Source organism: Lentinus tigrinus (genome assembly GCF_003813185.1).
Source record: "Lentinus tigrinus ALCF2SS1-7 unplaced genomic scaffold L226scaffold_9, whole genome shotgun sequence".
Classification (NCBI taxonomy): Eukaryota; Fungi; Basidiomycota; class Agaricomycetes; order Polyporales; family Polyporaceae; genus Lentinus; species Lentinus tigrinus.
Genome location: NW_027137918.1, coordinates 604,459 through 629,190, shown reverse-complemented (window position 1 = coordinate 629,190; position 24,732 = coordinate 604,459). Strand labels below are relative to the sequence as shown.

The 24,732-nt window shown below is 56.1% G+C and overlaps 9 protein-coding genes and 1 non-coding gene across 10 annotated transcripts; 4 read left to right on the top strand and 6 right to left on the bottom strand.

The window, feature by feature from the left end:
• Positions 1-174: 174 nt before the first annotated feature.
• On the bottom strand, positions 175-1,346 carry L226DRAFT_570176 (kinase-like protein; the record flags this gene model as incomplete). Its single annotated transcript, XM_067684408.1, has 4 exons — positions 175-557; positions 611-839; positions 904-1,196; positions 1,268-1,346. 4 exons carry the CDS (start codon positions 1,344-1,346, stop codon positions 175-177), a joined length of 984 nt encoding a protein of 327 aa, XP_067536523.1.
• A 759-nt stretch (positions 1,347-2,105) lies between these two features.
• On the bottom strand, positions 2,106-2,756 carry L226DRAFT_393215 (uncharacterized protein). Its single transcript, XM_067674502.1, has 5 exons — positions 2,718-2,756; positions 2,606-2,654; positions 2,414-2,520; positions 2,305-2,346; positions 2,106-2,239 (listed from the first exon to the last, which is right to left on the bottom strand). The coding sequence occupies exons 1-5, from the start codon at positions 2,718-2,720 to the stop codon at positions 2,198-2,200; spliced, it is 243 nt and encodes an 80-aa protein (XP_067536522.1). The 5' UTR covers positions 2,721-2,756; the 3' UTR covers positions 2,106-2,197.
• A 77-nt stretch (positions 2,757-2,833) lies between these two features.
• L226DRAFT_506665 (uncharacterized protein) lies at positions 2,834-4,937 on the top strand. The gene is made up of 7 exons (XM_067678089.1): positions 2,834-3,059; positions 3,113-3,587; positions 3,640-3,721; positions 3,772-4,114; positions 4,168-4,278; positions 4,388-4,742; positions 4,804-4,937. The coding sequence occupies exons 1-7, from the start codon at positions 2,902-2,904 to the stop codon at positions 4,876-4,878; spliced, it is 1,599 nt and encodes a 532-aa protein (XP_067536521.1). The 5' UTR covers positions 2,834-2,901; the 3' UTR covers positions 4,879-4,937.
• A 1,262-nt stretch (positions 4,938-6,199) lies between these two features.
• Positions 6,200-8,237, bottom strand: L226DRAFT_534013 (oxidoreductase family protein). Its single transcript, XM_067680585.1, has 6 exons — positions 8,137-8,237; positions 7,920-8,039; positions 7,284-7,807; positions 7,174-7,191; positions 7,074-7,088; positions 6,200-6,885 (listed from the first exon to the last, which is right to left on the bottom strand). The coding sequence occupies exons 2-6, from the start codon at positions 7,969-7,971 to the stop codon at positions 6,364-6,366; spliced, it is 1,131 nt and encodes a 376-aa protein (XP_067536520.1). The 5' UTR covers positions 7,972-8,039; positions 8,137-8,237; the 3' UTR covers positions 6,200-6,363.
• Positions 8,238-9,080: 843 nt separating this feature from the next.
• Positions 9,081-12,118, top strand: L226DRAFT_461420 (beta-glucosidase 1B; the record flags this gene model as incomplete). The annotated part of the gene is made up of 17 exons (XM_067675648.1): positions 9,081-9,144; positions 9,247-9,427; positions 9,483-9,609; positions 9,685-9,780; positions 9,842-9,879; positions 9,942-10,064; positions 10,250-10,386; positions 10,441-10,483; positions 10,689-10,849; positions 10,955-11,035; positions 11,096-11,119; positions 11,196-11,236; positions 11,295-11,314; positions 11,368-11,550; positions 11,607-11,700; positions 11,759-11,902; positions 12,050-12,118. The coding sequence occupies 17 exons, from the start codon at positions 9,081-9,083 to the stop codon at positions 12,116-12,118; spliced, it is 1,626 nt and encodes a 541-aa protein (XP_067536519.1).
• A 517-nt stretch (positions 12,119-12,635) lies between these two features.
• L226DRAFT_534011 (uncharacterized protein) lies at positions 12,636-13,843 on the top strand. The gene is made up of 6 exons (XM_067680584.1): positions 12,636-12,791; positions 12,853-12,948; positions 13,039-13,114; positions 13,173-13,392; positions 13,451-13,540; positions 13,605-13,843. The coding sequence occupies exons 1-6, from the start codon at positions 12,757-12,759 to the stop codon at positions 13,628-13,630; spliced, it is 543 nt and encodes a 180-aa protein (XP_067536518.1). The 5' UTR covers positions 12,636-12,756; the 3' UTR covers positions 13,631-13,843.
• A 22-nt stretch (positions 13,844-13,865) lies between these two features.
• Positions 13,866-16,151, bottom strand: L226DRAFT_612214 (HET-domain-containing protein). Its single transcript, XM_067686364.1, has 2 exons — positions 16,031-16,151; positions 13,866-15,975 (listed from the first exon to the last, which is right to left on the bottom strand). The coding sequence occupies exons 1-2, from the start codon at positions 16,094-16,096 to the stop codon at positions 14,017-14,019; spliced, it is 2,025 nt and encodes a 674-aa protein (XP_067536517.1). The 5' UTR covers positions 16,097-16,151; the 3' UTR covers positions 13,866-14,016.
• Positions 16,152-16,971: 820 nt separating this feature from the next.
• Positions 16,972-20,150, bottom strand: L226DRAFT_545149 (PLC-like phosphodiesterase; the record flags this gene model as incomplete). The annotated part of the gene is made up of 8 exons (XM_067682326.1): positions 16,972-17,454; positions 17,515-17,648; positions 17,715-18,137; positions 18,212-18,670; positions 18,728-19,181; positions 19,239-19,406; positions 19,459-19,844; positions 19,901-20,150. 8 exons carry the CDS (start codon positions 20,148-20,150, stop codon positions 16,972-16,974), a joined length of 2,757 nt encoding a protein of 918 aa, XP_067536516.1.
• A 1,425-nt stretch (positions 20,151-21,575) lies between these two features.
• Positions 21,576-24,491, bottom strand: L226DRAFT_534006 (uncharacterized protein). The gene is made up of 9 exons (XM_067680583.1): positions 24,215-24,491; positions 24,021-24,148; positions 23,815-23,938; positions 22,843-23,256; positions 22,724-22,787; positions 22,644-22,676; positions 22,420-22,587; positions 22,301-22,357; positions 21,576-22,225 (listed from the first exon to the last, which is right to left on the bottom strand). The coding sequence occupies exons 1-9, from the start codon at positions 24,472-24,474 to the stop codon at positions 21,995-21,997; spliced, it is 1,479 nt and encodes a 492-aa protein (XP_067536515.1). The 5' UTR covers positions 24,475-24,491; the 3' UTR covers positions 21,576-21,994.
• Positions 24,492-24,596: 105 nt separating this feature from the next.
• On the top strand, positions 24,597-24,693 carry L226DRAFT_t105. The gene has a single exon. It is a non-coding gene; the product is annotated as a tRNA-Asn (tRNA).
• Positions 24,694-24,732: the final 39 nt, after the last annotated feature.

The window sequence follows — 24,732 nt, the reverse complement described above, 5'->3', positions numbered from 1 at the left end:
TAATAACATTAGCCTTGAAACATCCGATTATGTAAGTGATCTTAGTGGCATAGCGCCGCCTTCGCGTGCACCATGCGTCGTCCGAGTCTCCGGCATCGGCTCTAGGTACACAAGTGCCCAGAAATCAATCGCTCAAAGTACAGCTGAGGGTAACAAGCGTAACGCTCACAATAGTCACTGCGGATCTAGTCCAAGGCGTTCCACGTAACGCAAATCAAAGACGTACTCCTCCGGAACAAGGGTACCTCGTTCGAGAGCGGTCGCATTCTCCCAGTCGAACGCCCCGTCATGATGCCAACCTTCCATCCTCATGCGCTCCCGAAACAGGTTCTTGAGCAGTGTGTAGTCCGGCGCCTGACCGAATGATAAACTCGCACAATGCGCGTGATATGCTCTGAACTCCGGCAAGGATTCTGACAAGAGCTCCTCGAATTCTTTCCCTGCCTTCATTTGAACGACGCGAAGAAGTTCCTGCTCAGTTGCCCAAGGGAGCTGACCATGATACAGCTCTACGAGGCTGTAAAGCAATGACTCTAAGTCGTCCCTCCGAGAGAGCTCTAAGTTGCTGGTTTGTCAGTGACAGCAACATACGGTTGTTCGGAAGACTCACCATGACCTAAATGGGCGGCCATGCAAGCATACCGGACGGTGCCGCTGGCAAGACGTTCTGTATGGAATGGGATGTGTTCGTTGGTGGCCGGATTGATGAAGAATGCAGCGTGGCCGAAGTCGAGGAGGTGGACGATGCGGCACTTGTTCCCAATGCCCATCGCATAATTTTGCGGCTTTATATCTCCTGATATTATACCTCTCGAGTGAACGAACTGTAAGCGGGTGATCTGCATCGTTCGTGTCCGTGTCAGCTACATTCTTCGCACCGATAACGAGAAGGCTACGACGTACCATCTGCTCTGCTAGCATGCATATTGTGCGCACGCTAAAAGAACCTCTGCATAAACGTTGGAGCGACTGAAGATTGGGTCCGAGAAGATCCATGGCGAGAACAAAGCGGTTACCATCCACGCCTGACCAATGGATAGTGGGAAACCCCTCACGGGCGCCCCGGAGCAGTTGATAGATGCCGGCTTCATGCACCAGACCTGCTGGAGGATCACCAGTACTGGCTGGAATGGGTTTAGTCTTAAGTGCGAGCTGCGAGCCAGTCAATATGTTGAAGGCCTTCCAGACGTACGCCCCTACGGTGGCAGACCGCAACATTAGCATGACCTGTCACTGTGCTGATCATGCCACGTAATGATTTACGCACCTGTACCTCCTGTACCAATGTAATGGGTGGTCTGAATGAAGCCTGCAACCGTGAAGGATTGAATATACCCGTCAGTCATCGATGTATCGAGAGAGGACGTCGAGCGTCAGCTTCCCACGGTATCGCTGACGCCACGATATTAACCTAGTAGTTACCTGATTATCAGTAGTAAGTACTCGGTACACATGTTTTAAGTACCAAGTACCAGCCTCTAATATTCTTCAAATGTACGAGGACGCTCGACGACACTGAAAAGGCTCACTGAGCATGTACTCTGTTCCTCAGTCACGCTTGCCACAGAACTGTGGAACAAGCCTTCGGGCAAGCCTTGGCCCCATCGTTCCTCAGGAAGGGTCACCATCGAAATCTCCCCGACGAGGACAGCAATTGTGTCAGTCCCGGTGATCACAGCATGACCCACCGAGCGTTGCATCCTGATATACACCGGAATTGGTGAACGCAAGGACATGCGCAGTAGTATATTCTGCGATACGATACATCGAAGTCTGGACAGAGAACGTCACCCGATCTTCGTCGCAGCTAGGGCATATAGTTGCGGCCAAGCGTGGTTTCTCCGAGAGACGAATCGTAGCGTCATGTCTGTGAAGTATGACGAAGGCGTACGAGGGCCGTTCTGCGCAGGGTATCTGGGAATGGAACGCGTAAGAAACGACGAACCACGTACAGTTGCATTCCGCCTCTCTCCCGCGGAGAATATCCGGACATTCGAGGACTGCTTGCATTAAGCCCATATCGTCTGCGGTCACGCTGATCGCCATAGAAACATCGCTCACCCACCAGTGAATGCGACACTCTTGTTGTCTGTATGCCCAATATTGAATTATCTCGTCCAGCACCTCAATGTGATTGATTGCGAGACCACGGTTGGTGGCGTTCATGGTGCGAAGAGACAAAGATAGCACCACTACTCTATTGCGCTGCACCCTTAGCTTCCCGGTACTGCGTTGTCCACTGAAATATCGGAAGATACAGAAATGAACATTTGCAACTGCGAGGTGAGGGGAGTGGACTCGTACCTTCATTGATGGAATCGGCCTTGACGGCTCAACTAGTCTGCGCTGTGTACATGCGTTCGTTTGTGTTAGGAAAATGCAGTCATAACAAGTTCAGCGTGGAGCCACGCACCTCCTTGTCTGCGCTGACGGTGAACACACCATAAGCAACAGCAAAAATTCCAGCGAACGCGATCGCCGTGTTGCTCTTCCAGTTCGAGGGTCGTGTCCACCAGCCACCTGAGAGATGGAACGTTCACAATGAGCTCGAAGTTGGTCTCTAGCGCGACGGAGCAAATCGCCTTGAGATAGGGAGAGAACGTACCAGCTGGCGACCAAACCTCCTTGGGATAGGGATATCTCGCTCCTCCGCCCTATGCCATAGTCATCAGACCCTCCGCGCGTCGTGACATGTGTCGCCGAGAGCGAGAACGTACCATGCTGAGTCGAGTAGGTGATGGTGAAAGGAAAGGTGGAAGTGGGCGACAATGACGAGCACGTGTTTGGCAGCGCCGGCTACTCGCCCGGTGGCGAGCCTGGCATCCTCGGAGTTGGCGACTGCCACTGCCCAAGACTCGCGACGTCCAGCTCCTTGCTGCATGCTACCACCACCATCTCGGAATGTTTCACGCCCTCGGAAACTACTTTCATGAGCGGCGGCGCGGGCTCGCGAAAGCAGCGGGGTACGTTGGCGGCGCGTACCTCGTTGGACGCTATATCTCGGAGAGGCTGGAGGATGTGAGGAATAGCATCCTCCAGGAGAGGGCTTCGCGGGAAAAGTGAGTGACCTTGTCCTCGAGATTCTCGACCATGTTGAAGACGATGTTGCTAGCCTTCGGCGGAGGTTCGAGCAGAATCAACAAGACATCTCCTTTACCGTCATGGCCCTCCTTCCTACCCTTGGAAAACATGTACTTGAGGGCATGGACGTCGAAGGGGTGACCAAGGAACTTCAGGCATTCGCTCGCCCCATTCCCGCTCACCTGCAGCAGGAGCAACATCCTACTACACGCTCCGAGTCAAGCGTCACTTCTAGTGTGGAGAACAACCCCAATCCAGAACCTGACACCCGTTCAGACAATGGTTCTGTGTCTGTTGTCTCTTCTGCAGAAGGCGTACAAACGGACATGTCTGCATCATCCACCAGCTGGGTCGACCAGTTTTCCTCGATAGGGTCCTCCCAGGTCTCTGCTATATCTCCGGCCCCTACCGACGAGGTACCGCATAGGTCTCAGCCTCTCTCGAGCCTCGCAGATTCTATATCTTCAATGTCGAGTTCGTCCGTGGCCGGCCCATCCACGAGCTCGGTATGTCCATCCTTCTTTCGATGCACCGTCCTCGTATTGAGTACAAACGCAGGCAACACCCGATCGCCATCTGGATGCTCTCAGCCCCGCCACCCGGAGTAAGGCCGAGCTCTGGAGGGAGGTCAAAATGCTCAGTACGTGTCGCACGCGGGGCCTATATGCGTCATTGCTGATATTGTCGTAGCATTTACACGGACATTGACTGTACTATATTCGATGACCCTCCTTTCCCTCTTCACACACATTCAGCTGAGCATCCTCGGTCGTGCAAAGTACATACAATCCCTGATACAGCAGGAACGCGACGAGCGCATCCGCGAACAGCTGGAGTATAGTACATCAGTGTACTCACTATTCTGGGGAGACCGAAGTCTCGAAGACCCAGAAACGGACAAGCTGGAAGAGTCCGAAACCGTGAGCGAGGAGACAGAACGGAAGTACCTGACGCTCAGCTGGTGGATCCTCCATGTTGGATGGAAGGATGTCGGCGAGCGTGTGAGACGAGGCGTGGAAGAAGTCTTCGAAGGGTGTGTCCACAGTACACGCATTGCTCGTGAATCTCGCGCTGACCGTGTTGCAGGGTGTCTCTCAAGACCAAACTGACTGATGCAGACGTCCATCGACTAATATGCGACGTCCGTCGACGAGTAGAGTATGAAGTGACCTTCGAGGGCAAGGAGCGTCGAATCAAGTAAGCCGCGTTCTGTTCCTATCCATCCCGTGTGCACGGAACGCCGTGCTAACAATGCCACCTCTTCGTTCTCCCTGACCCGAGTTATTCTTACTCTGTTCTATTCCAGCTTCATGTCTACCCTGCTCCCACCCACACCCGAGACCCTGCAGCATGTGCTCACCCAGGGCGGACTACCCACATGGCTTGCGGCTACCCACGACCCAAAGTTCGACGCCTTCCTTTCGGAGACGCGCACTCATGTCGCGTCCGGCTCGTTTGAACGTGTCCTCGAAGTGTGCCTGGATCGCGCGACAGACGTGCTGTTCAATGGGGTGAAGAAAGATATCTTCGGGACACACCTTCAAGATGATGATGACTTCCTCGGAAAAGCAGAGCATCGTGAACGACTGGCCGCGATGCTTCCTACCTTGGCAAGGTGGTGTCACGTGGCGCTCGAGGGGTTGCCCAACGAGCTTGTGGATGTGCGTCTTGTATTTTCCCTTTGTTGAGTGTTGCTCCTGACATGGCGTGCTTTTGGATCAGAGCTTGGCGGACACGCGAGAAGTTACCGCACTTTCAGCTATTATATATACCAACTTTGAGGATCGCTTTCGGTAATGCATATTTTGATGTCCCACTGCTCAACTATCCATGGGATCCAGTGCCATGAGCCATATACCTCAATGGCCAGGAACCATATTCGAGCGAACAACGTGTGCACCTAAACTTTCTCCTTCCGTCGTCGACATTCATAGAGCATCTCATCACGAACCACAAGAATAACGAACAGTAACCCGTCGTACATCAGGCGACCAAGTTAGGGCGTCGACGACCTAGGAGCAGATACCCAGCCTTATGGTACCCTTCTCACCCTACAGCTATGCCTCTCCAAAAAATTGCGCAGGCGCGTGGTGACCCGGGTTTTGTCCCACACTTCAGCTGCGGAATCCACATAGCTATCTGCTGGTTAGCATCTCTAACATACAAGGTGCGTGCTTCCCCGCTGCGCATGCCAGTGTTTAAGCTGAACCTGTCCTGCATACATCCACGACAATGTGGACCCACTCATGCTCGGACCCGACGGGTGTGCACCCGAGTGGGAGAGCGAGACGGCTGCTAACCATGTGGTCCAAGTTGAGAAACTATCCTTGAGGTCTGCTCGACTCCCACCGGCGTTTTGGCCATCCACTCCCGTGGTGACTTCTGCCTCCTATCGCGGCGACCAAGGCTGTCAGCCTCCGCACGATGCGTCAGTGCTGTCTTTTCGGTGAGTCGACGATCCTTGTTGGCTTCTCTGTAGTTGGTTTCCAAGTCCCAGCTCCAATTCTCGCAGTCGATGGAGACATTTGGATACGCTGGACCCCACTGTCCAGATGGAGGCTGGTGCCGCAGTGAACCGCTTGACCTCCCAACCATGGCGCATCCATGCAAGTCAATCAAGCTGTCGTGTCGACAGCGACTTCCGAGCCAGTGTCCCGCGATGCTGTCACCGACATTTCTGCGGACGCCCGTACGCTATCCAACGCTGCGCCCGTGCATTCATCCCTCACCCTTACATGGGAGCGACATCTGTTAGTGCCTCGTGCCATCCTCGCACTATCTGTTACTCTCACGTTCCGCGATCCGTGGCCCAGCACCAGTCCAGGGATGGCGACTTAGTCCGCGGGAACCCATGTGCATGTGCATGGTACACCACGCCGCTACTATCGAGACGGCGCGACGCAAAGAGACTCAGATGCCGATGTGTAGATCGTGGCAGATACCCCGAGGTATGCGCGGGCTTCGGGACTTCGAAATTCTCTGCACGGTTCTGTGTGGTGTAATTGCCGTAATGCGTCCGAGCGCGCGCTCCCGACGATGTTTCAGTACTTTGAGTTCCGTCCCCGTTCGAAGGGATGTCATGTTGAATCACGGGCGCTGTCTTGCGCATGCAGGGGTTGCATCCTACCGGAGAAACTCTCAAGTGCTGTTCAATAAGATGTGATGTTGTTCGAAGTAGAACTACAGTCTATGGTGGGTTCAATTGGTTACTCGTACATGGATGTCGATGTCGTGACCTCATTTGTTTTCTCTCGCCCTTCTCGGCCATACGAACTACGTCTCTTACCCAGTCACCAGCTTCTTCAGATCAACGGGGGTGCCGTTGCTGTTCAACGCGGCCTCGATGAACGCAACGTCAATGAGCGTGCCACCCGGGGCGTCCAACCCGTCATCCTCGCCATCCGTCGCCCGAAGCCAGCTCTCGATCTCCTTCTCCACTCCACAGCTCTTCTCTTCGATGACCTCCTCCGCCTCCTTCCACTGTTGCTTTTCCTCGTCCCAAACGGGCTTCCCGTTCTCGTCGAGCACGGCCGTGCGGACGGTGATGCGGATGTTGCTTCCGGCGCGCGTCGCCTCGAGCCAGCCCTTATCCCCGGTGATGGAGATGCTGTCGCGCGAGCCGGTCACGCGCGACTGCACTGGGGCGCCCCAGGAGAGCTCGACGATTCCATGCGAGTTGTCGTCGGAGCGCACTACGGCGTTGATCGTGTCGTGTGGCTTCAGGATCTCCTTCGCGAGCGAGGCGTACGCGGAGACGGAGCTGAAGCTGCTAGGAAGGACCTTGCGGAGCACGGCGATCGTGTGCTGTGTCGGTCACGGAAGGATCCAACAACACGGTCCAGTTGATGTCGAAGTACGCGAGTAGTTCACAAAGCCAAGTCGAAGCCAAGTGAAGGTACAAGTCCACGCGTGGGCCAGAAGAGGAGGGCGGCGAAACGGGAACAGCAGGTCAGCCAGGAACACATGATTCATGCGGGGGTGCGGGGACTTACAACGCCACCATCAAGCTGTTAATAGGGGCAAGAGCGGGGCCCCGAAAGAACAACCGGTCAGGCACCGAGTCGAGGCCTATTGTCAAGAGGAATGACATACCAGGAAGCCGCCTTGGTACTGTCGCAACCATCAAACCATGAAGCAAGAAACACAATCATCAAGCACGTATATTAACGGGCGAAAATGACGATATTGTTCCGAGCACTCACGTCTGGGACAGTCCGCCACGGGGTGTTGTACCACTTCGAATGCGTATCGACCCAGCTGTACGCCCGCGCGTTGTAATACTTGATTGTCCCGAGCTTTCCTCCGTGGACAATGCGCCGCGCCGCCTGGAACGCAGGCTCGGTCTCGAAGTTCTCTGCAACGCGCCACACCAATCCCTGCGGCTTGTATTTGGTCTCGTACTCCTCGATCAGGGTGCGGCCGCTCGCAACATCCGGAGCCACGGGCTTTTCGCTGAGGACGTGCTTCCCGGCTGCAAGGGCCTTGCGTACGATGTCAGGCTGTAGGGTGATGGGCAAGGCTACGATGACGCCCTGGATGTCGGACCGGGAGAGGAGAGCATCGAGGGAACGACCCTCTTCTTCCTCGTTGTAGACGTCGAGCTTGTGTTTGAGTCCGAGGGTCTCTTGGGCAGCCTCTGCGAAGGCGTTCGAGCTCTTGCTAGAGCGCGAGTAGACTGCCTTGACATCGACAGCTGCTCCGAGGGCGGCGAGAGCGGGTAGATGGGCTAATCGCGCGGGATCGCGAGGCAAGGTCCAGAGGACGGGCAGTGCATACAACAGTATTGCAATGAGAGCGCAGGTTAATCTCCGGATATTCTTCGAGCTCGGAACACTGACCCTCTTTGGCAAATATGCCGGAACCTAGGATCGCAAGTCCGTGTGCGGGCATGTCTGGGATTCAGATCTTCAAAATTACTCTGCGTAAGTAGTGTCGCGGAGGAGGCTCTGGTTATCTGTCTGATCATCGTCATTAGCGCCTATCTCTCTGCAGGCATTTGAATACAACGCATTGCATCCATGTCGAACAGCACCCGAAGGTGAGTCTGGCACATACCGCTTGTGTGCGTCTCCGTCAGATACGCGGGGGTGGAGGAGCTGGTTGAAGTGACGCGTTGCGAAGGGACCAGTGCCCTCTCTAATCCCTATCGGATGTGCGGAAGCGCGATGAGACAGAGATTGGGATCTATATGTACGTTTATTAATACTGCTGCGTGCGAAGACCCGGTGAGGGGGCACCGGCGAAATGTCGGCTTCGCTAGCATGAGGCGACGAACAGGGGCGCCCTCATCGCTGTACCGTTTCTGTTGAGACCGTACACTGCGATCTCTTGGAGAACAGTCAAGTTGTTTCGTTGCGTGCCGCGACAGGTGATCCCCCTTTCGGATAGCGCTCAGCCAGCTCTGTATGAGTTCAATATGGCCGGATGTTACTATTCCCGGAGGAAAGCGGAGAGTGAGTGGTTCAAGTTCATCCGTATGTGCGCTACTCACGCATGCTAGCCGAGGTCGATCGGGTTTCTTCAGCTCTGTGTGGCACTGCCGTCTAGGCAAGTAGGACCTCGGGGACGAGAAGCCAGGTGATCGGAGCAGCTCCGGAGTATCTTGGGATCCTTACAACCCAAATGCCATCCACTCAGTCGGCGGCCCAGGGCGCAGGTCCAGGTGTTGATGGCGCTTGGAAGGACGCAATCGCGACTGCCGTCACGTTTTCAGCTCGCAAGGGAACCACACAGTCCTTGCCAGCATTCTCCGGGAAAGTTCTTGCTCGGAAAAGATGGAAGGTGAGGCGAGTTCCACGGAGACACCCATCCCGCACTCGCCACGGCCAGCTCTGCGCGAGGAGACGGACTCCCCTCCGGACTTTCCTCGGGCCTCCCGCGTCCGGATGTGCCGTCCCAAGCCCTCGAGATGATATCGGCACTGGAACAATCCTGTCCTTTAAGAGCAAACAGCTTCGCAGCTTTCCGCCGTCCTTCCCGTACCACTCCCTCCAGCCACGATGAGTGTACAACCAGCGCAGACCGACAAACTGCCCAGCGACTTCCTCTGGGGCTTTGCCACCGGTGCGTCTCTCTCCTGCTCCTTCTTACGGGTACCTGGGCACGACTACTTGCGCCGACGCGTGCCTGTGAATTGGTCGGATCTAATTCTCCTCGATTATCTAGCGTCCTTCCAGATTGAGGGTTCCACAACTGCAGATGGCCGCGGAAAGTCATGGTGGGATGACTTTGCGAAACTTCCCGGGAAGACTCTCGACGGTCGTGACGGTGACGTCGCCACCGATTCGTACAACCGTTGGGAAGACGACCTCGACCTGCTCGTATCCTACGGGGTGAACTCCTACCGGTACGTGGTTCTTTCAGCACGGGCGCTCAGTATAGCGCTAAATCTCCTCTGGCAGTTTCTCCATTGCTTGGTCTCGGATTATTCCACTCGGTGGTCGTAACGACCCTGTCAATGAAGCCGGTATACAATGGTACTCGAATTTGATTGACGGTCTCCTCAAGCGAGGGATTACTCCGTTCGTAGTGAGTGACAGGACTTCTCGCCTGCTCGACAGTACGAAGCTGATTTTTCCGCGATTTCTCCTACTTCCATGACAGACCTTGTATCATTGGGACCTTCCTCAAGCTCTCTACGACCGCTATGGCGGCTGGCTAAGCAGAGAGATCATTGAGGATTACGTGAACTATGCCAAGGTATGCATCGTGTTCTTCTCCTTCCCTCGGTACGTTTCCCGACTGAACACGATGCTTCTAGATCTGTTTCGAGAGGTTCGGTGACCGCGTCAAATTTTGGTGCGTTTTCCCCGAGAGCTTTCTTCCCCGTCTCATCTTGAACACATGCCCGACACATGCAGGTTGACGCACAACGAGCCATGGTGCGTGTCCGTGCTCGGGCACGGGCGGGGGGTTTTCGCCCCCGGCCGGTCAAGTGACCGCACGCGCTCGCCTGAGGGCGATTCCTCGACTGAACCGTGGATGTAAGTCCGCTCCTGCACCACTCTTCTTGTGCTCTTCCCGCCCGCTTACTCTGCTCCGTCTTCGTCGCTTCTTCCGCCCATCCCCGTGTGCGTTCCCCGATGACCCCTCGGACACGCGTCGGGAAATCCGAACTTCAACCGTGGTGCTTGGATTGCCTGCCTTCTTGATGTCTTCTATCTGCTAGTGTCGGACACAACTTGATCCTCGCACATGCGTACGCCTGCAAGCTATACCGCGAACAGTTCAAGGAAAGCCAGGATGGAACGATCGGCATCACTCTTAATGGTGACATGGCGTTGCCGTATGACGATAGTCCGGAGAGTGAGTTATTCGACTGGCTGTTCTCCTGCAGAGATTAACTGATCATTCTCGCAGACATTGCCGCTGCGCAACACGCGTTGGATGTTGCTATCGGTGCGTTCGACATCCCGTAGCTGAGTCTCTGGTCATGAAGCTGACAACGTGACTATCTCGGTACACAGGATGGTTTGCGGTAAGTCTCGGCGACCACCACATCTTCTCCCGCCTGCTTTCCTTGGCGTCCTATTCACCAGTGTCTCGGGCATTGCCACCACAACCGCCTCCAATACCCTTTCTGATCGATATTCGAGGAGACTGATGAGAACTTGTCTCTCGCAGGACCCGATCTACCTCGGCGATTACCCGGAGTATATGAAGGACATGTTAGGCGACCGCCTGCCGCGTTTCACGCCCGAGGAACACGCTGTTGTCCTTGGCTCGTCCGAATTCTACGGTATGAACACGTATACCACCAACCTCTGCAGTGAGTACACGTCGCCTTCCCTGCGCATTTCTATTTTGCGGAGTGTGCGGCGCACTCTGAGATCGTACTACGGCTCTTGCTGATGGTGTTTATCCGGTTTGCCAGAGGCGGGTGGCGATGATGAGTTCCAGGGCAAGGTCGAGTACACGTTCACCCGGCCAGATGGAACGCAACTTGGAACGCAAGGTGCGTATATCTTTCCCATGGACACTCGGTGCCTTGCTGATGGTAATACTTGGAAATCAGCGCATTGTGCGTGGTTGCAGGATTGTACGTTCTATATGAACGCCCTTTTTGCCGCATCGCTTGCGACGAACCGCTAATGACCGGTTTGCGAATTTTACAGATCCTGAAGGCTTCCGGGCGCTGCTGAACTATTTGTACAAGGTGATCGGTCTCTCTCACACGATTTGTGGCGACAGCATACTGACGGGGATTTTCACAGCGATACTCGAAACCGATCTAGTGGGTATTCATTGCACCCTTCCGGTTCCTTGGAGCTTACAGTGCTTCCGTAGTGTCACAGAGAACGGTTTCGCAGTCAAGGATGAGAATGTGATGCCCCTTGAGCAGGCATTGGCCGACCACGACCGTGTCCAGTACTTCAAAGGCAACACCGCTGCTATTTTGGCTGCTGTGAACGAGGACGGCGTTGATATTCGCTCGTACTTCGCGTGGAGTTTGCTCGACAATTTCGAGTGGTACGCCGTTTAGCATCTTGTGGCTGCGATCTAGTCGATTAATCGCTCGATCACAGGGCGGACGGGTATGTCACCCGCTTTGGTCTGACGTACGTCGACTACGATACGCAGAAGCGATACCCGAAGGACTCTGCGAAGTTCGTTACTCAGGTTCGTGCTTCTCGCCTCCCTATATGAAAGTCCGCCTCTTGACCTCTTTGCTGCACAGTGGTTCAAAGAGCATGTTACTTCTGCACCAGAGCCGCTGAAGGCTCCCGAGCCGACTAAAGAGCCACAACACGTGGAGCTTCCGAAGGCGGACGGTGAGGCAGCACCCACGGACAGCGCAACGTCGTCGCCAACTGTAGAGACCGTCACGGTGGATCCAACTACGTCCGCCAAACGGGCCGCGAATGGCGATGCCACACCCACACCGACGGTGCGTGGCCGCCGACCCGTTCCCTCCCCTCTTGCGCACTGATGTGCTGACGGCTTCCCGTGTCCTCTTGAACAGCCGAAGAAAAAGAAGACGAAGAGGGCGCGCTTTGCGCGCTTCACGGCGTACATTTCGACATTCCTCGGCATCTGAGCATAGACCTGCATATTCATTCACACTACGCACTTCCCCTACCATCTTCTTCCTTATCTCTTCCTATCTTCCACTCCGCCTCTTGCTTGCATCTGGGACGTTCCCTCGCCACCTCCCTTTCTTACATACTGCCCCAGCATGCGTCCTCTTTCCCTTCATGTAATACGATTCAGCACCCCACTCTTCACGGTTCTATATGTTCATTACTACTATCGTACTCGCACATGTAGCTAGCTGAACCGATCTCACCTCTGTATTTGTACATTGCCCATTTCCTTGACCCCTACGGACTCTTCTCTCCCCCCATAGTACCTCGCGAAGACCTGGCTTGGACTCAGGCTCAGATCGCCTTGCGTTAATTTATGTCTTCTGCCTCGAATGATATCGATGAATAGAATAGAGAGATACGGGAAATGCAGCTCGGACCTGAGACGTTCGCCTCGTGGTGTGCGCGCTCCGTCCTCGAAGTATCGGAGGTTGTTGCACTAGATAGACGCCAACCGTAACTTGTCCGGAACCACACCCCGTCCTCCTGCTTGTTTCCCATTTCCTGCTCATCTACTATCCTGCATAGACTGCTTAAGTGTGTAACGGGCCTAGTGATATTCTGAACTCATCGCACCAACCTCGGAGACGTGATGTCGCAGAAGGGAAACTATCCGGCTCCTCCAAAGTACGCTCGTCTGCCGCGTTGAGTAGGATTCGGACACTGGACACGCAATGGTGCGCAACAGGTACTTGAATGACTTCAGCAAAGCCCTTGCGAGCGAGGTTCGCATCCTCCTTGCGGAGGTCGGCAAGCTCAGAGACGAGCGCCGCCAGTTGCAGTAGTGCGTCTCATTTCCATCTCGATCTGCGCCACCGAGCTTTCCCTGAATGTTCACTGACTTCTGAACTTGATCATTGCCTGGTCTAATCAGCGAGATTGCAGAGCTCATGGCTGTGAAGTCAAAGTTCGGCGGAGGAGGTGAGTTCAACCCGGATTGGATGCCCAAGGTGCGTACCGCCATAGCCAGGTTACGATTACTGCAGTGTCCAACGATGTCTGGACTAGCACGAAGAGCCTCCCGCACCTGCATCTCCTGCACCACCACCTGCACCTAGCATGATCGACGACGGCGTGCCTGCTCGCCCGGCATGGCGTACAGTACACAAGCGGGAAGAGCGTCGAGCAAAGGCGAAGGCAAAGGCGCTCCCGCCTTCTACCCCCACTCCGGCTGCAATCGCTCCTCCTCCAGACCACTCCAATCTGCCTGCATGGGCTCAGTGGAAGCGTACGTGCATCATGTTTCCGATAGAGACGGGCGATCTTGACATAGAACCGTACCGTAGCCAATCCTTTGTTGTCTCCAGCTCCCGTCGCCGGATCCTCCGCTGCCCCACTGCCTGGTGATATACCAATGCCGCGCTCAGGTCTATTTGGTATGTTATCAGCCTACCTCATTATCAGCCTGAAAAGGCTGGCTGACCGTCTCTGTTTCTCTAGGACCTCCGTCACCCCCGCCCAAGTAGAGGCATTTACGAGTACGATTTCTGCTCATACACACTGGCGTACTGGATGGGTTCTCTGTTCTCTCGATGTCGTCGTGCTTTATGTATTATCTCCGCCTCCTTTCTTCGCATCCCTGCCAAGTACCGAATTATGCTGCCATCCCTCAACGTCTTCCACGAAATTACTGTAACAACGCTCTTGCATTATCCTTCAATATCTGTTGTGTATTACCCTTCTTCCCGATGGACTGAGGTAGCTCCGTGGTCTTTGAGGTAAGTCGCGCCATAGTTATGTTCTTCCCGTCGCGGTAAGCCCAATCCTTTCCCCATGTCGCCACTACGAGACTGACAATAAGGCAGTCATCATGGGGCATTATCTAATATCCTACATGACCTGACGCAACGCTTCATGAGATCTGCACATCGAGATACCATTGCGATAGATTGGTGGCCTTCAAAGTGACTCGTATCCTCATCCGTTGCCCGTCCATGGCGTGGAACTCCCACCATTCTGACAAGTTCTCCGGCTTCAGATGGCAGATGTACGAGATAGAGAGCTTGTACAGATGCAGCGACTCTGGGCCATCAACTGAGCCTTGCGTGATATCGCCCGTGTGGTGGTAGCCCCTCAAGATCACCCTCGTGGCGAGCTCAAAAGGGTCTGTTCCACGGCTACCCTCGGGACTCAGGACCTTCTCGTCCTCGTGCTCAATCACTACGCAATCCCGTCCCTTGAAGAGGATGAGCTGGTGCGTCTGGAGCTCGGGCATGGGCTTGTACTGCACCGCGAACCCCAGCGTCCTCAGGACTCCCGCGGTCCACCCAGCCAAGCTGACGGGGACTCTGCTGGGGTGGGGTTTGCTGAGAAGGTACATGAGGCGCGCGGGGCTAGCACTAGACTCGGCCAAGAGCAGGTGCGACTGTGGCTCTGGGGAAACGTAGACATTCTTGCGTTGCAGTCGTCCTCGCCAGCTCTGCAGCTGATCCGGGGAGAGCGCGACCACGCGAGCGATCTTGTAGCGCTTGGGATTGTTGCTCGCGAAGTAGCTCCCCATCTCGCCGCCTTTCATTAGCACGGAGCCAGTCTGGGGGTCCTGCTCGAGCGAGCAGACGAGCGCGATCAGGTGCCCGGAGAGTGCGGCGGGCTCACATGCGAGAATGGCGAAGTGCCAGTCTTGCCCGGGGGTCGCGGAGGGGTCGTAGGTTGACTGTGGCAAGCACTCGCTCGCGGAGAGTAGGAAGAAGCTGGTGTGGATCCCATATGAGGAGGAAGTGTACGTCGGGACAGAAAGTGAAGAGAGCCCGAGACGCTCGACAAGAGCGATGTGTGGTATGTTCCGGATTGGATGCGAACTGCGGAAGTCTCTGGGTGAGGAAGCGAAGAGCGAAACCGCATCTGGCTTCGAGATGAACTCGACAGAGGGATTCACCACATATTGAGGCCGTGCGGCGAAGGCGTCCGGGTTCAGCACTAGCGGGGCATCGGAGATATCCAGAGTCATTGGTCCTCGAAAACGCTCTGGTAAGACTGGTGGGAGGCGAAGGGCCGTGAGGCATGGCGTTCCCCAAGCGAAGAGACTCTGGTCTGGGATACGTTTGAGGACCTCCTCCTGCAGTCGAACAAACGCCCGACGCCCTTCTCCGTACAGCGTGTTCATGTTGATGTCAAATATGCCCATGAGCGAGTACGCCTCGTCCTCCACCCGTGTGCACTCCCGCGAGGCCGCCCACGACATCCGTCGCGCCACGCTCACTTCATGGAGGAGCTCCTGGTGGCCGAGAACAGCGCGGTCGATGCTCGTCACCTCCTCCACAACGGTATCCAGCCCGATCTTCGTACCTAGGACCTGCCACCCGGAAGAGAGGAAGATCACATCGCGCGGCGCAATGAGCTCCTGCAGCGTCCATCCTCGCCTGAACCACCTGCTCTGGCGGAACTGAGAGTACGCGTCCCGGGGTGCGTCGCCGTCGGGGACGTCGGACAGAAATGCATAGCAGACCGCAGCATCCCTATACCAGGCGTACATGCAGTTGATGGCTTCTGACAGTTCTGCACTGCTCGTCTTGTCGATGCAGCACGAGTCCAGCCATAGGTATCGGTAGCCGTGCTCTCGTGCGATGCGACATGCACTCCTGATCTTGGCCGAGAGCCGTTCGTCCTCGAGGACAGAGTCTGTTTCAGAGGTCCCCAGAGGACTACTGTTCAAGGATAATACTTGACTTGTCAGGGAGCGTACGTCTTGGAACGACTGTTCCCCAGCAGCGGTCCAGGTGTGCGAGAGGATAACGTAAGTGACTTCGAAATGGTTCTCCACTTCGTGGAACTGGCCGGTCCAAGTGTCTAGCAACCGCATAGTCTTGGGTGCCTACTGGGTGCCCTTAGTATAGCCAACGGTATGCGAAGGATACGGTAGCACGTACCTGGGTCACCAAGAAGGACTGGAGATGGCAAGAGTCCGAAGCCTTGTCGTATGGACACGAGCACATATTATGAACTGCTTCGCCACAAGGGCTGTGCGCGACGCGCCCATGTCCTGGTACCTTGAACAGCAGCGCACTAATACCTCCGCGACAGCGATAGAAGGACCTCGTCAGTCACACCCCTTGACATAACTGCGGAACTAGCGACTAACCTGATTCACGCGGGTACGCCTCACATTCCATACTATTTCCAGTTGGCTTCAATCTTCAGATATGTATCGCTGTCTCCAATCTGCAAGGAATCTGTCAATTTGTCCTGCAACATGTCAGCCAAATGCGTGAGTGAGCGTGGAAGGGGGGGGGGGGCACAAGTGGAATTCGAAAGCAGTTCCCATATCCACAGGACGAACACACACGGACCGCATGCAAGAGGAAGTCAAGGCTCGAAGGTCCGATTGGGATATACGATTAAGTGTGCCGCTATCGCGCGGCGCTGTACATCTCAGACGCAAGCTGAGCGAATAAGTAGTGAAGCTACGGTATCTGGTTTATGTGTTGACAATGTTCTGGGGGCGATTCATGATGATGAAGATGAAGATGATGATTACGGGGATGACTTGCAGTTGAAAGCTCGGCTGCGAGTCGTATGCGATTGTCATTGTGATCAGCAGTGCGAATGCTTCATGCGGGTAGTTGAACTGGCAGAGTGTGGGACGAAGCGGAAGGAGCGGCGCCTCTACTAGTAGTATACAGAAGGTCAAAAAGCAGGGATACAGAGCAAAGTGATGATGGGGAATATATAATAGATAGCAAGGTATGAATGATGCGTGTGATGCGACCAGGAACGATGGATGTTGCTTGAGAATGCAAGGTGGGTCGTCAACGGCGCGGCGATGCAGGTACTGGTAGGGAATCAAGGGCACAGAGCGAGCTCAAGCTGCTCATGCGTCCTCAACCTCGATCTTGACGAAGAGGGTAGAGAAGAGGTATTGCGAGAGCTGCGCATCGTGCAACGGGAGGTGTCGGTACCCAAGATTCAGGCTTCCCAAGCTGACGCAGTACACGGCAAGGGGCTCGTCGTCCTCCTTGTCCTCCTGCCTCACCGAGAAGCGCACGAACACCAGGTCCTTCATGTCGCCCACGAGGTCGTACGGCAGACAGATCTGCTGCTCCCACACCGGGTTGAACCCGTTGTTCTTCACCACGCCCGTCTTGCACGTCACCGTGCGCGCCGAGGTCGCAGCGACGGCATTGCCCGATGTTGGGGGCGAGTACGCGTCCGCGGACCCTTCGGGCAGGAAGGGCGAATGTGTCCAGTCTGGGATGTGGATGGACACCTCGACAAAAGGGTCGATGACGGACTTGTCGATGATCTCGCGCCCTAGCGAGTCCTTCGGGCGCGGAAGCTGCTGTGCGGAGATGATCTGCGACTCGCGATTAGACCCAGACCGTGCTAGAAGCAATACTAGTGAGCGGACGCGTACCGTGATGTTCAGGAAGTGCTTCGTCCGCTTGGACAGCAGCTGCTTGTCGTTGATCCGGAGCGCAAGCGGCTTGAGGACATAGCCCGCACGTCCGTTCCGCTGGAACATCGCATGATTGATCATGTAGCCCAGGTCTTCACAACGCACACGGTCTCAGCACCACACAACCGACAAGTCAGCCAACGAACGGCACCACTCACCAAACGTCTGCCAGTTGAGCGCAACGAGCTGGCACCCGGCCGACCAATACCGGTGCGGCTCGTAGTTGGTCGAGCCGATGCGCGTGCCCTTCGGGTACGTCCTGACAAGATGGGTCCGGTTGTGCTTGATGAGGTCCATCATTCCCTGCTTGAGCAGCTTGTTCGCCGTGTTCTCGGAGAGCGAGAACACGTGCTCCGGGGCGTACTCTTCCTTCTTGTTCAGCCCGCGGCACTTGACGCCCACCGTGTACACGAGCAGCGACACGAGGTCCATCGACATCTTCACCTTCGGAGGCTGGGGTACCGGTGGGGACTGCGGACGGGCAGGAATTATGGCCTGGGCAGAAGCGGCAGGCTTCGGCGACCCAGGCGACCGCACGCGGTTCAGGGCGCCGCGCGCCTTCTTGAACTCGGACTTCAGGTCTGATGGCGGACGGACAGCTGCGGTTAGGACCAGCACAGCAATACGGAGGAAGGGATGCGTGGGGAGGATGTACCTTTGATGAGCTCGACTTCGCTCTCCCGCGCTTTCCGCCACTCCTGTTTGACCTCTCCGCTAAGGTCAGAGTCCGACGCCGAGGTGTCCGAGGTGGATGACTCAGTGTCGACACTGATCTCCTTCTCAGTGAGCCCTTGCTTCTCCGAGACGTAGAGGTTCTTTGCCTTGAGCAGGACGCGGCCCTTGAGGTCTTCGGGACTCGGCAACACGTTGATCTTCGGGCGAGCGTCAGGCGGCGCCCATACCAGGTGCTCGCCGAAGACCTCCTTCATGATGACCACGAGCTGCTCTTGCTGAGGGACCGAACAGTGGATCTCGGCGGAGATGATGATGGGGTAAGGAGACGCTACAAAGGCATACTTCATGATCGCTGCGCAGGTGTCACGCACGGAGACCTTGGACGTGAGAGTGCGCCCGTGGTATACGACAGGTTCCGTCTCGCCATCGTAGATGTCAACTGTTACCAAGCCGGGGTCAACGATATCCCTGGAGGCAGAATAGAGTTTCAACTCACGCTCAACGCTCCGGCACGAGTGCAGTAGCGCGCGGATGTAGCCCTCCACGGTACTCTCCCCAACCAGTTGGTGTCCCACAAGGTAGGTGTTGTGTGACGAGGAGATGTAGTACTCCGGCAGCGGGCGTGTCATGTCATGGTAGATCCGTCCGTGCTGGTCCGCGAAGGCCGAGTTGTCCGCAGAAAGTAGGAACGTGGTGAAGCCGCTCAATGTCATCTTGGCAGTCTCAACCGTCAGCGGAGCTACTGTGGACACTGTGCTTGCGGTTGGCGGTGGAGACGTGGGGATGGTAGACGTAGATGATGAGGACTCCGAAGCCTCCTTCGAGAGCGAAACGGAGTGCATCGCAAGGTCCAGCGACGTCTGTGGGGGAGAGCCCGGTGCCTTTTCTCCAGGTGGAGGCGCAGCATAACGTAGGAAGAGGTGCTCGAGCTCCGGACCACCGAGGGCAGACTGTACAGGAATTAGAAACCGACTGGACGATAAAGAGAGATTGGGAGATAGCCATACCTTCTGGGACTTGCGCATGAACTGCTCGAATGCAGCAAACGACATCTCCGACTGGCCATCCGTGACCCTCTTGAACAGTCTGTCGATCTCCGGGCGCGCCTTGAGGGACTTGACAAAACGCTTGAAGTCAGCGAAGTCCAGGTAGCCGCGGTTCTGACTATCAGCTTGCTGCAGGGGATGTCAGCTCCCAACACCAGAGATCCATCTGCGATGGACGTACCTTGAACCGTCGCAAGAGGTCTTCCTTCGAAGGGTTAATATTCAACCTCCTGCAGAGTCGCTCAACGTCGTCAAAGTCGAGGCGCTGGTCGTGCTCATCGTCCGCGCCCTTCCAAAACTGCTTCTCCCAGACGGCCTGGCGCATGTCGGCACTTCCGAGCCCACTCATGAGCTGCTGGCGGATCATGTACAGGCGGCGGAGGGTGACATCCCACATCTGGAAGATCTCGCGCGTGGCGGCGATGAGGTGCAGTGTCTTGTACCCGCCGTCGAGAACGTAGACGATCGTGAGCCACCTGTCCTCGTACTCCTGGGCGAGCTGGAACTGTTCGCGGTAGTACCGTGCATCCTGACCCTCGCGGAGCTCCTTGATGTTCTCGATCGGGACTGGCCGCCACGCATGAGCGCGGGGAGGGGGGCAGAGGCAGATGGGAATCACTCACTGAATCGCAGCTTCTTCGACTCCCATATGATCTGTCCTTGGTCGGGATCGAGTCTGAATACATATCGCTTCTGCTTCTTCGCGGACACCTTGAGCATCGGCACGCCCTGCTGGAGCAACTGCGGTACGGTGGCGTCCGTGCTCGACGCGGGCTGCGCAACCGGCGCCGGCTGCTGTGCCTGCTGTTGCTGTTGTTGTTGCTGCTGCTGGTGCTGCTGCTCGATGATGGGGGACTCTGGCAAAGACGCCATCCTGGTGAGTGGGCGAGGATGCAGATGGGAGGAGGAACGGTTGAGGAACGGAGAGTCGACGTCAACTGGTGCACTCTCAGCGGGGGCGTGATTGACTCGTGGCCGCGTGGGCAGGACCTCAGATTGCGCGCGGCGGTGGCTCCTCCGTCTCTTCACCCACAGCACGGGCGAGAGCGTGAACGTCGTCGTCTCCGGGGGCAGCTGCTCGGCCTCTGCGATGGGGGGCGCACTGCGGGAGGTGGGCGCGGGCGTCGAGGGGGAGCGTCTGAAGCTCGCGCGGCGCGCGACGTTCGTACCGACATCCTTGACCTGGCTCAGCGTCCGCCGTATGGACCCTCCCAGCCCCGTGCTCCCGTCGGTGCGTCGTCGCCGGAGCGGCTTGTAGTCCAAGTCGGGGTCGGAGGCGAGGATGGTGTCTGCAATCGCGGGCACGGGCTCGCCCTTTGTCGTGAGGAGGTTCGCGGCGCGGTGCAGCATGCGCGGGCGGTGTTCCTTCGCCATTGCGGATGTCGACGAAGACTGAGTGCGCAATTATGAAATAGCCATGCAAAGGTAGAGTAGAGAGCGTGAACGTAGGGAAGTCGTGAAACAGGTATCAAGTCAAGCGAGGTATATGTCGGGGTAGGAGGCCAAGTGCCGGCGTTGGTCGCGTTTACCATTATATGGGGGCAGTCTACTACGACTTTATTCCAAATTGCCGTAAGCCGCACATAACCCAGTCAATGCTCCGACTCGGTCCCGGGTCGCGTTGTTCCACGCAGTGCCATTTCCAGGTATGTAGTAGTGCGCACTGCGGTGGGCGTATCGAGGATACATGGTGTACTGCACATTCGTACGCGTAGTACTGCCTCAAAACTGTAACCGCCACGGGCTGCTCGACGCCGACATTGATTGCGGCACAGCACCCGCTGCAGGAGGACTGAAAAGGCCGGAATTCGAAGTGGAACTGTACGGCAGGGCCTCACTTTAACTCCTTCCGGCAAGTAAGTGGCATAAACTGCGAAACAACAACCCGACATCACAACAAGACGCCAACCGTCCAGGGCAACGAAGCACAATGAGAACCAAACGAGGCTCAGAGAACCAGCGGATAACTTGGTAGATGTGCAACTACTAGCAGGACCGTGACCACCACATTGTGGTCGAGAAAGAAGTGTCCTGCACAGCGGACGACATAACCTCCGCTCCTGCATCGGAACATTCGGCACGCTGAACATTGACCGGCACCTCTCATGGGAACGAGGCCCACGACCTTGAACCTGCAAGGTGGACGCCAAGCCCGACTGCACCGGAACGACTCCGAGCCGCAGTCCACCATCTTTCCCACTGCCGCCGAAGGAAGAAGACGCGAAATCTCCTCGGCTGTCGTCAACTTGGAGTGGAGTGCTGCGTTCAGATAGACATATCACGCGAAATGATCAGCAAGGGGGCGCGCGACCTCCATTCTAGTCTGTGTCTGTGAACAGAGAGAGAGTCGAGACAGCAATGTACATTCTTGAGTATCTTCCGGCTTCTCGTAACGTATCGTACCTAGCAGCAGAGTCAACAGAACCACGTATTACAACAGAAGGAAACATACTAAACACGAAAGCAAAGCAGAAGCAGAAGCAAGAGGAGGTGTATAAGAGGCCGATTAAAGCTGCCCGCCGCCGCCGCCGCAGCGGGCATCCGCGTACGCTGCGTATAACTTAGCGCTGTGGTGGAGGAGGAGAGCAACCTGACAATTCAGCACGACAAACAAGGCAGAGGAGACACAGCAGGAGATCTATGGGGCCTGGAGAGCGGTCCGCCCGTCGGGAGGGCACTCCATCCTGGTTGTAGTTTGGCTCGACTCTTGAGAGCCTTTAACACTTGATGAAGTTCCCAACAATGAGCGTGGGGATCCCATACGGGTCGCGGCGGATGGTGAACGAGAAGCAGCAGCTAATAAAGCCCTCCTCGTTCGGCAACGGCTGCGTCTCCTTTACGCGCGCCGGTGTGACCGCGCCGGACGACGGCAGCAGCGGCTTATACCGGAGCACGCACGACGTCAGGACGGCTTTTTGGTTCGAGTCAAACGCCACATTGCCGTATTTCTGCGCGAAGAGGGAGAGCAGGCGTCAGCTAGTCGGGCCGAATGATCGAAGGCAGAACGATGACAAGGGGCGTACCTCCCAGTAGTTCACGGCAGAATCCTCGGCCATGAGTTCATAGATGCATAACCGCCCCTGCACGTGTTGTAGCTCAGCGGCTACTCCAAGGGCAATGCTGGACAGAAAGGAGGACGCACGTCACGGAGCATGTACCCATCCACGCCGACGAGTTCTGCAAACTCTCGATTGGCTTTGTAGATCTCGCCTGTGCGACGCCACAGACATGCGGGGATGGCCATGGCGGAGAAAACACGATCATAGTCCAGGAGTAGTCGCTCAAAAGCCTCTTCAATGAAGACCAAATCCTGCAGCGCCAGAGCGTTAGCGTAAGTTCCGAAATGAACGTTCATGACGCGCGTACAATATCTGTGAGAGATTCCGACTGTGCGATCGCCTGGGGGTGCGGTTAGAAGCGTCCCTGAAACATGTCCGGAGGCTCACTCTGAACTTGGGGCGAAGGACGGATAATGGTTGCAGGATTTTCTGTTTCGATTCCTGTGACACACTGGAAAGCACATTCAGCCGCCGGGAGCCAAGCAGGCGACTATAGGAACACGCACTTCCTGTCCATCCACCGTGATAACCTCGCGTACCCCTTGACATAGTTGTACGGCTTGAGTAGTCCGGCCTCGTACTTACTCCGGATGACCATGTTCAACCGCTCATTACGCGAGCCGGAGGCCTGGTCGGCGGCCGTAAGGAAGAAGCGTTCCGTCTTCGTGGCTGCAGGCAGCACGACCGGCGCAGGCTCCTCTGTTGGCTTGTCTCGATCTCGATCTGGGCTCGCTGGTGCTTGGATAGGAGCAGCTGTATTTGTGGGTGCCGCACTCGCCGGACCTGTAGGCTGGGTGATGTAGGGATTATCTACTCCGAGTGCGACCGGGTTGGTATATGTTGGGCTGGACATTAATGAGGGTGCGACTGCGGGAGGCTGGCTGAAGAACGTTCCGTCGTCGAGGGACTCGAGGAAATCTCTGTTATCATGGTGTATCAGCATACTCCGCTTATGCAACAACGCTGGAATGAAGGTATAGTAAACTTGACAGTGTGGGACATGAGTTCGGGCCAAAGCATCAAAGCCAGGTAGAAACATTCGGCGTGTTCCCCGAAGTGGCATGACTTCCATGTGCCCAGAAGATCAACTGACGATCGCAGAGAAACCACTCTGCATTTACCAACATCTGATGACCCTTCGGAGGCCCCTGTGTGCTACGATGAGGACGCGCTGTATCTGACTTGCAGAGCGGGGCAGACGCGCGCATGGGGTGGAGAGAAAGTTTGTGGACGAGGGCAGCATACGCGCGCGTGGCCTTGATACAAGAAACCCGGAAGAGTTGCGGGATTGCGGCAAGCTCGCCCTTACGAAAAGTGACGTCATGCTACACGGGGATTTTTTCACCAGCAGGACGCAGGAGAACTCGGCTTGATGTCTGTACCAGGCCCGTGCATGGCCAGGGATGCAAGACTGCCGGGGACAGAGCGTGACGCTCATACAATGGAAGTGGGTGGGACAATCAGGATGGAATACTCACGAGAGGACAGAGAACTCGTTGCTCAGAGTCTCTGGGGGGTACATCCACGCACCCTGGGCCATGCCGAGACCCATACCAGGCCATGGTGTGGTCATAGGTACGGACGCAGAACCATACTGTCCCGCTATAGGTTTGCGCGCGAGGACATCCGGCACTGGAACGTTAGAGAGTCGTTGGGGGAACATGGTGGTAGAGAGTATACTCGCCAGGGAGAGCCCGTGCGACGTCGATTGGGGGATTCGTAATGGAGCTTGAGGGCGTGGCTGTAGACGCCTTCTCTTTGGCCGTACTTCGCCGTTCGTCGTGACAGAGGTGGCCAATCTCGCGCTTGATACTGGCGCAGCAGACGATGAGCACGGGCGGTGTCCCAATGAGCAGCTGGAGGTTAGGAAAGTCGCACCATCGCTGACAAGGCCGCCCCTCGTCACAGGTCATATGGCTCCGGCGACAGTAGAGACATGCATGGTTGACCTTTCTCCGTTTTGTTCCTTTCTTCTTCTTGCCGGGGGTGTCGTTGTCGGTGTCGTGTTCGCCCGAGGTACTGTTCCCAGCGTGATCTGCACCGTTTTGGCCGTTCTGTGCATGCGTGGAGTCGGCAGAGATAGTGTCAGAAACAAGAGTGGTATCGGCGTGGGCCGGGTCCGTCGCAAAGCTCGCCATCCTCCTTCAGTCGGGCGCGGTCGGGGAGGAAGAAATCAAGTTCTACAAATGCCCTCGAGAAAGACGGTCCCAGGTGCAACAAGGTTCTGGCTATACTGTGTTAGCGTTAGCCCCCTAACATCTGCCCCGTGGCTGAGTTGGTTACAGCGTCCGACTGTTACCTGCTTGCATGAATGCATCGCAATCGGAAGGTCGTGAGTTCGAGCCTCACCGGGGCAGGAATCTTTTTCTCGGCTACTGTTAACTTGAATGTGAAGG

Excerpts from the sequence above, each read along its gene's own strand:
- L226DRAFT_393215 (XM_067674502.1), bottom strand. Across the intron at positions 2,521-2,605 it reads GGAGGTTTGGTCGCCAGCTG|GTGGCTGGTGGACACGACCC; the intron begins GTACGTTCTCTC and ends TCCATCTCTCAG. Across the intron at positions 2,347-2,413 it reads CCGTCAGCGCAGACAAGGAG|CGCAGACTAGTTGAGCCGTC; the intron begins GTGCGTGGCTCC and ends GCATGTACACAG.
- L226DRAFT_506665 (XM_067678089.1), top strand. The coding sequence starts at position 2,902 with ATGTTTCACGCCCTCGGAAACTACTTTCATGAGCGGCGGCGCGGGCTC. Across the intron at positions 4,279-4,387 it reads GGCAAGGAGCGTCGAATCAA|CTTCATGTCTACCCTGCTCC; the intron begins GTAAGCCGCGTT and ends GTTCTATTCCAG. Across the intron at positions 4,743-4,803 it reads TGCCCAACGAGCTTGTGGAT|AGCTTGGCGGACACGCGAGA; the intron begins GTGCGTCTTGTA and ends CTTTTGGATCAG.
- L226DRAFT_534013 (XM_067680585.1), bottom strand. The coding sequence starts at position 7,971 with ATGCCCGCACACGGACTTGCGATCCTAGGTTCCGGCATATTTGCCAAA. Across the intron at positions 7,808-7,919 it reads CGGCATATTTGCCAAAGAGG|CCCATCTACCCGCTCTCGCC; the intron begins GTCAGTGTTCCG and ends CCGCGCGATTAG.
- L226DRAFT_534011 (XM_067680584.1), top strand. The coding sequence starts at position 12,757 with ATGTCGCAGAAGGGAAACTATCCGGCTCCTCCAAA. Across the intron at positions 13,115-13,172 it reads ACCCGGATTGGATGCCCAAG|CACGAAGAGCCTCCCGCACC; the intron begins GTGCGTACCGCC and ends TGTCTGGACTAG. Across the intron at positions 13,541-13,604 it reads GCCGCGCTCAGGTCTATTTG|GACCTCCGTCACCCCCGCCC; the intron begins GTATGTTATCAG and ends CTGTTTCTCTAG.
- L226DRAFT_612214 (XM_067686364.1), bottom strand. The coding sequence starts at position 16,096 with ATGTGCTCGTGTCCATACGACAAGGCTTCGGACTCTTGCCATCTCCAG. Across the intron at positions 15,976-16,030 it reads AGTCCTTCTTGGTGACCCAG|GCACCCAAGACTATGCGGTT; the intron begins GTACGTGCTACC and ends GGCACCCAGTAG.
- L226DRAFT_534006 (XM_067680583.1), bottom strand. The coding sequence starts at position 24,474 with ATGGCGAGCTTTGCGACGGACCCGGCCCACGCCGATACCACTCTTGTT. Across the intron at positions 22,677-22,723 it reads TCCTTCGCCCCAAGTTCAGA|GCGATCGCACAGTCGGAATC; the intron begins GTGAGCCTCCGG and ends CCGCACCCCCAG. Across the intron at positions 22,358-22,419 it reads ATGGGTACATGCTCCGTGAC|GGGCGGTTATGCATCTATGA; the intron begins GTGCGTCCTCCT and ends CAACACGTGCAG.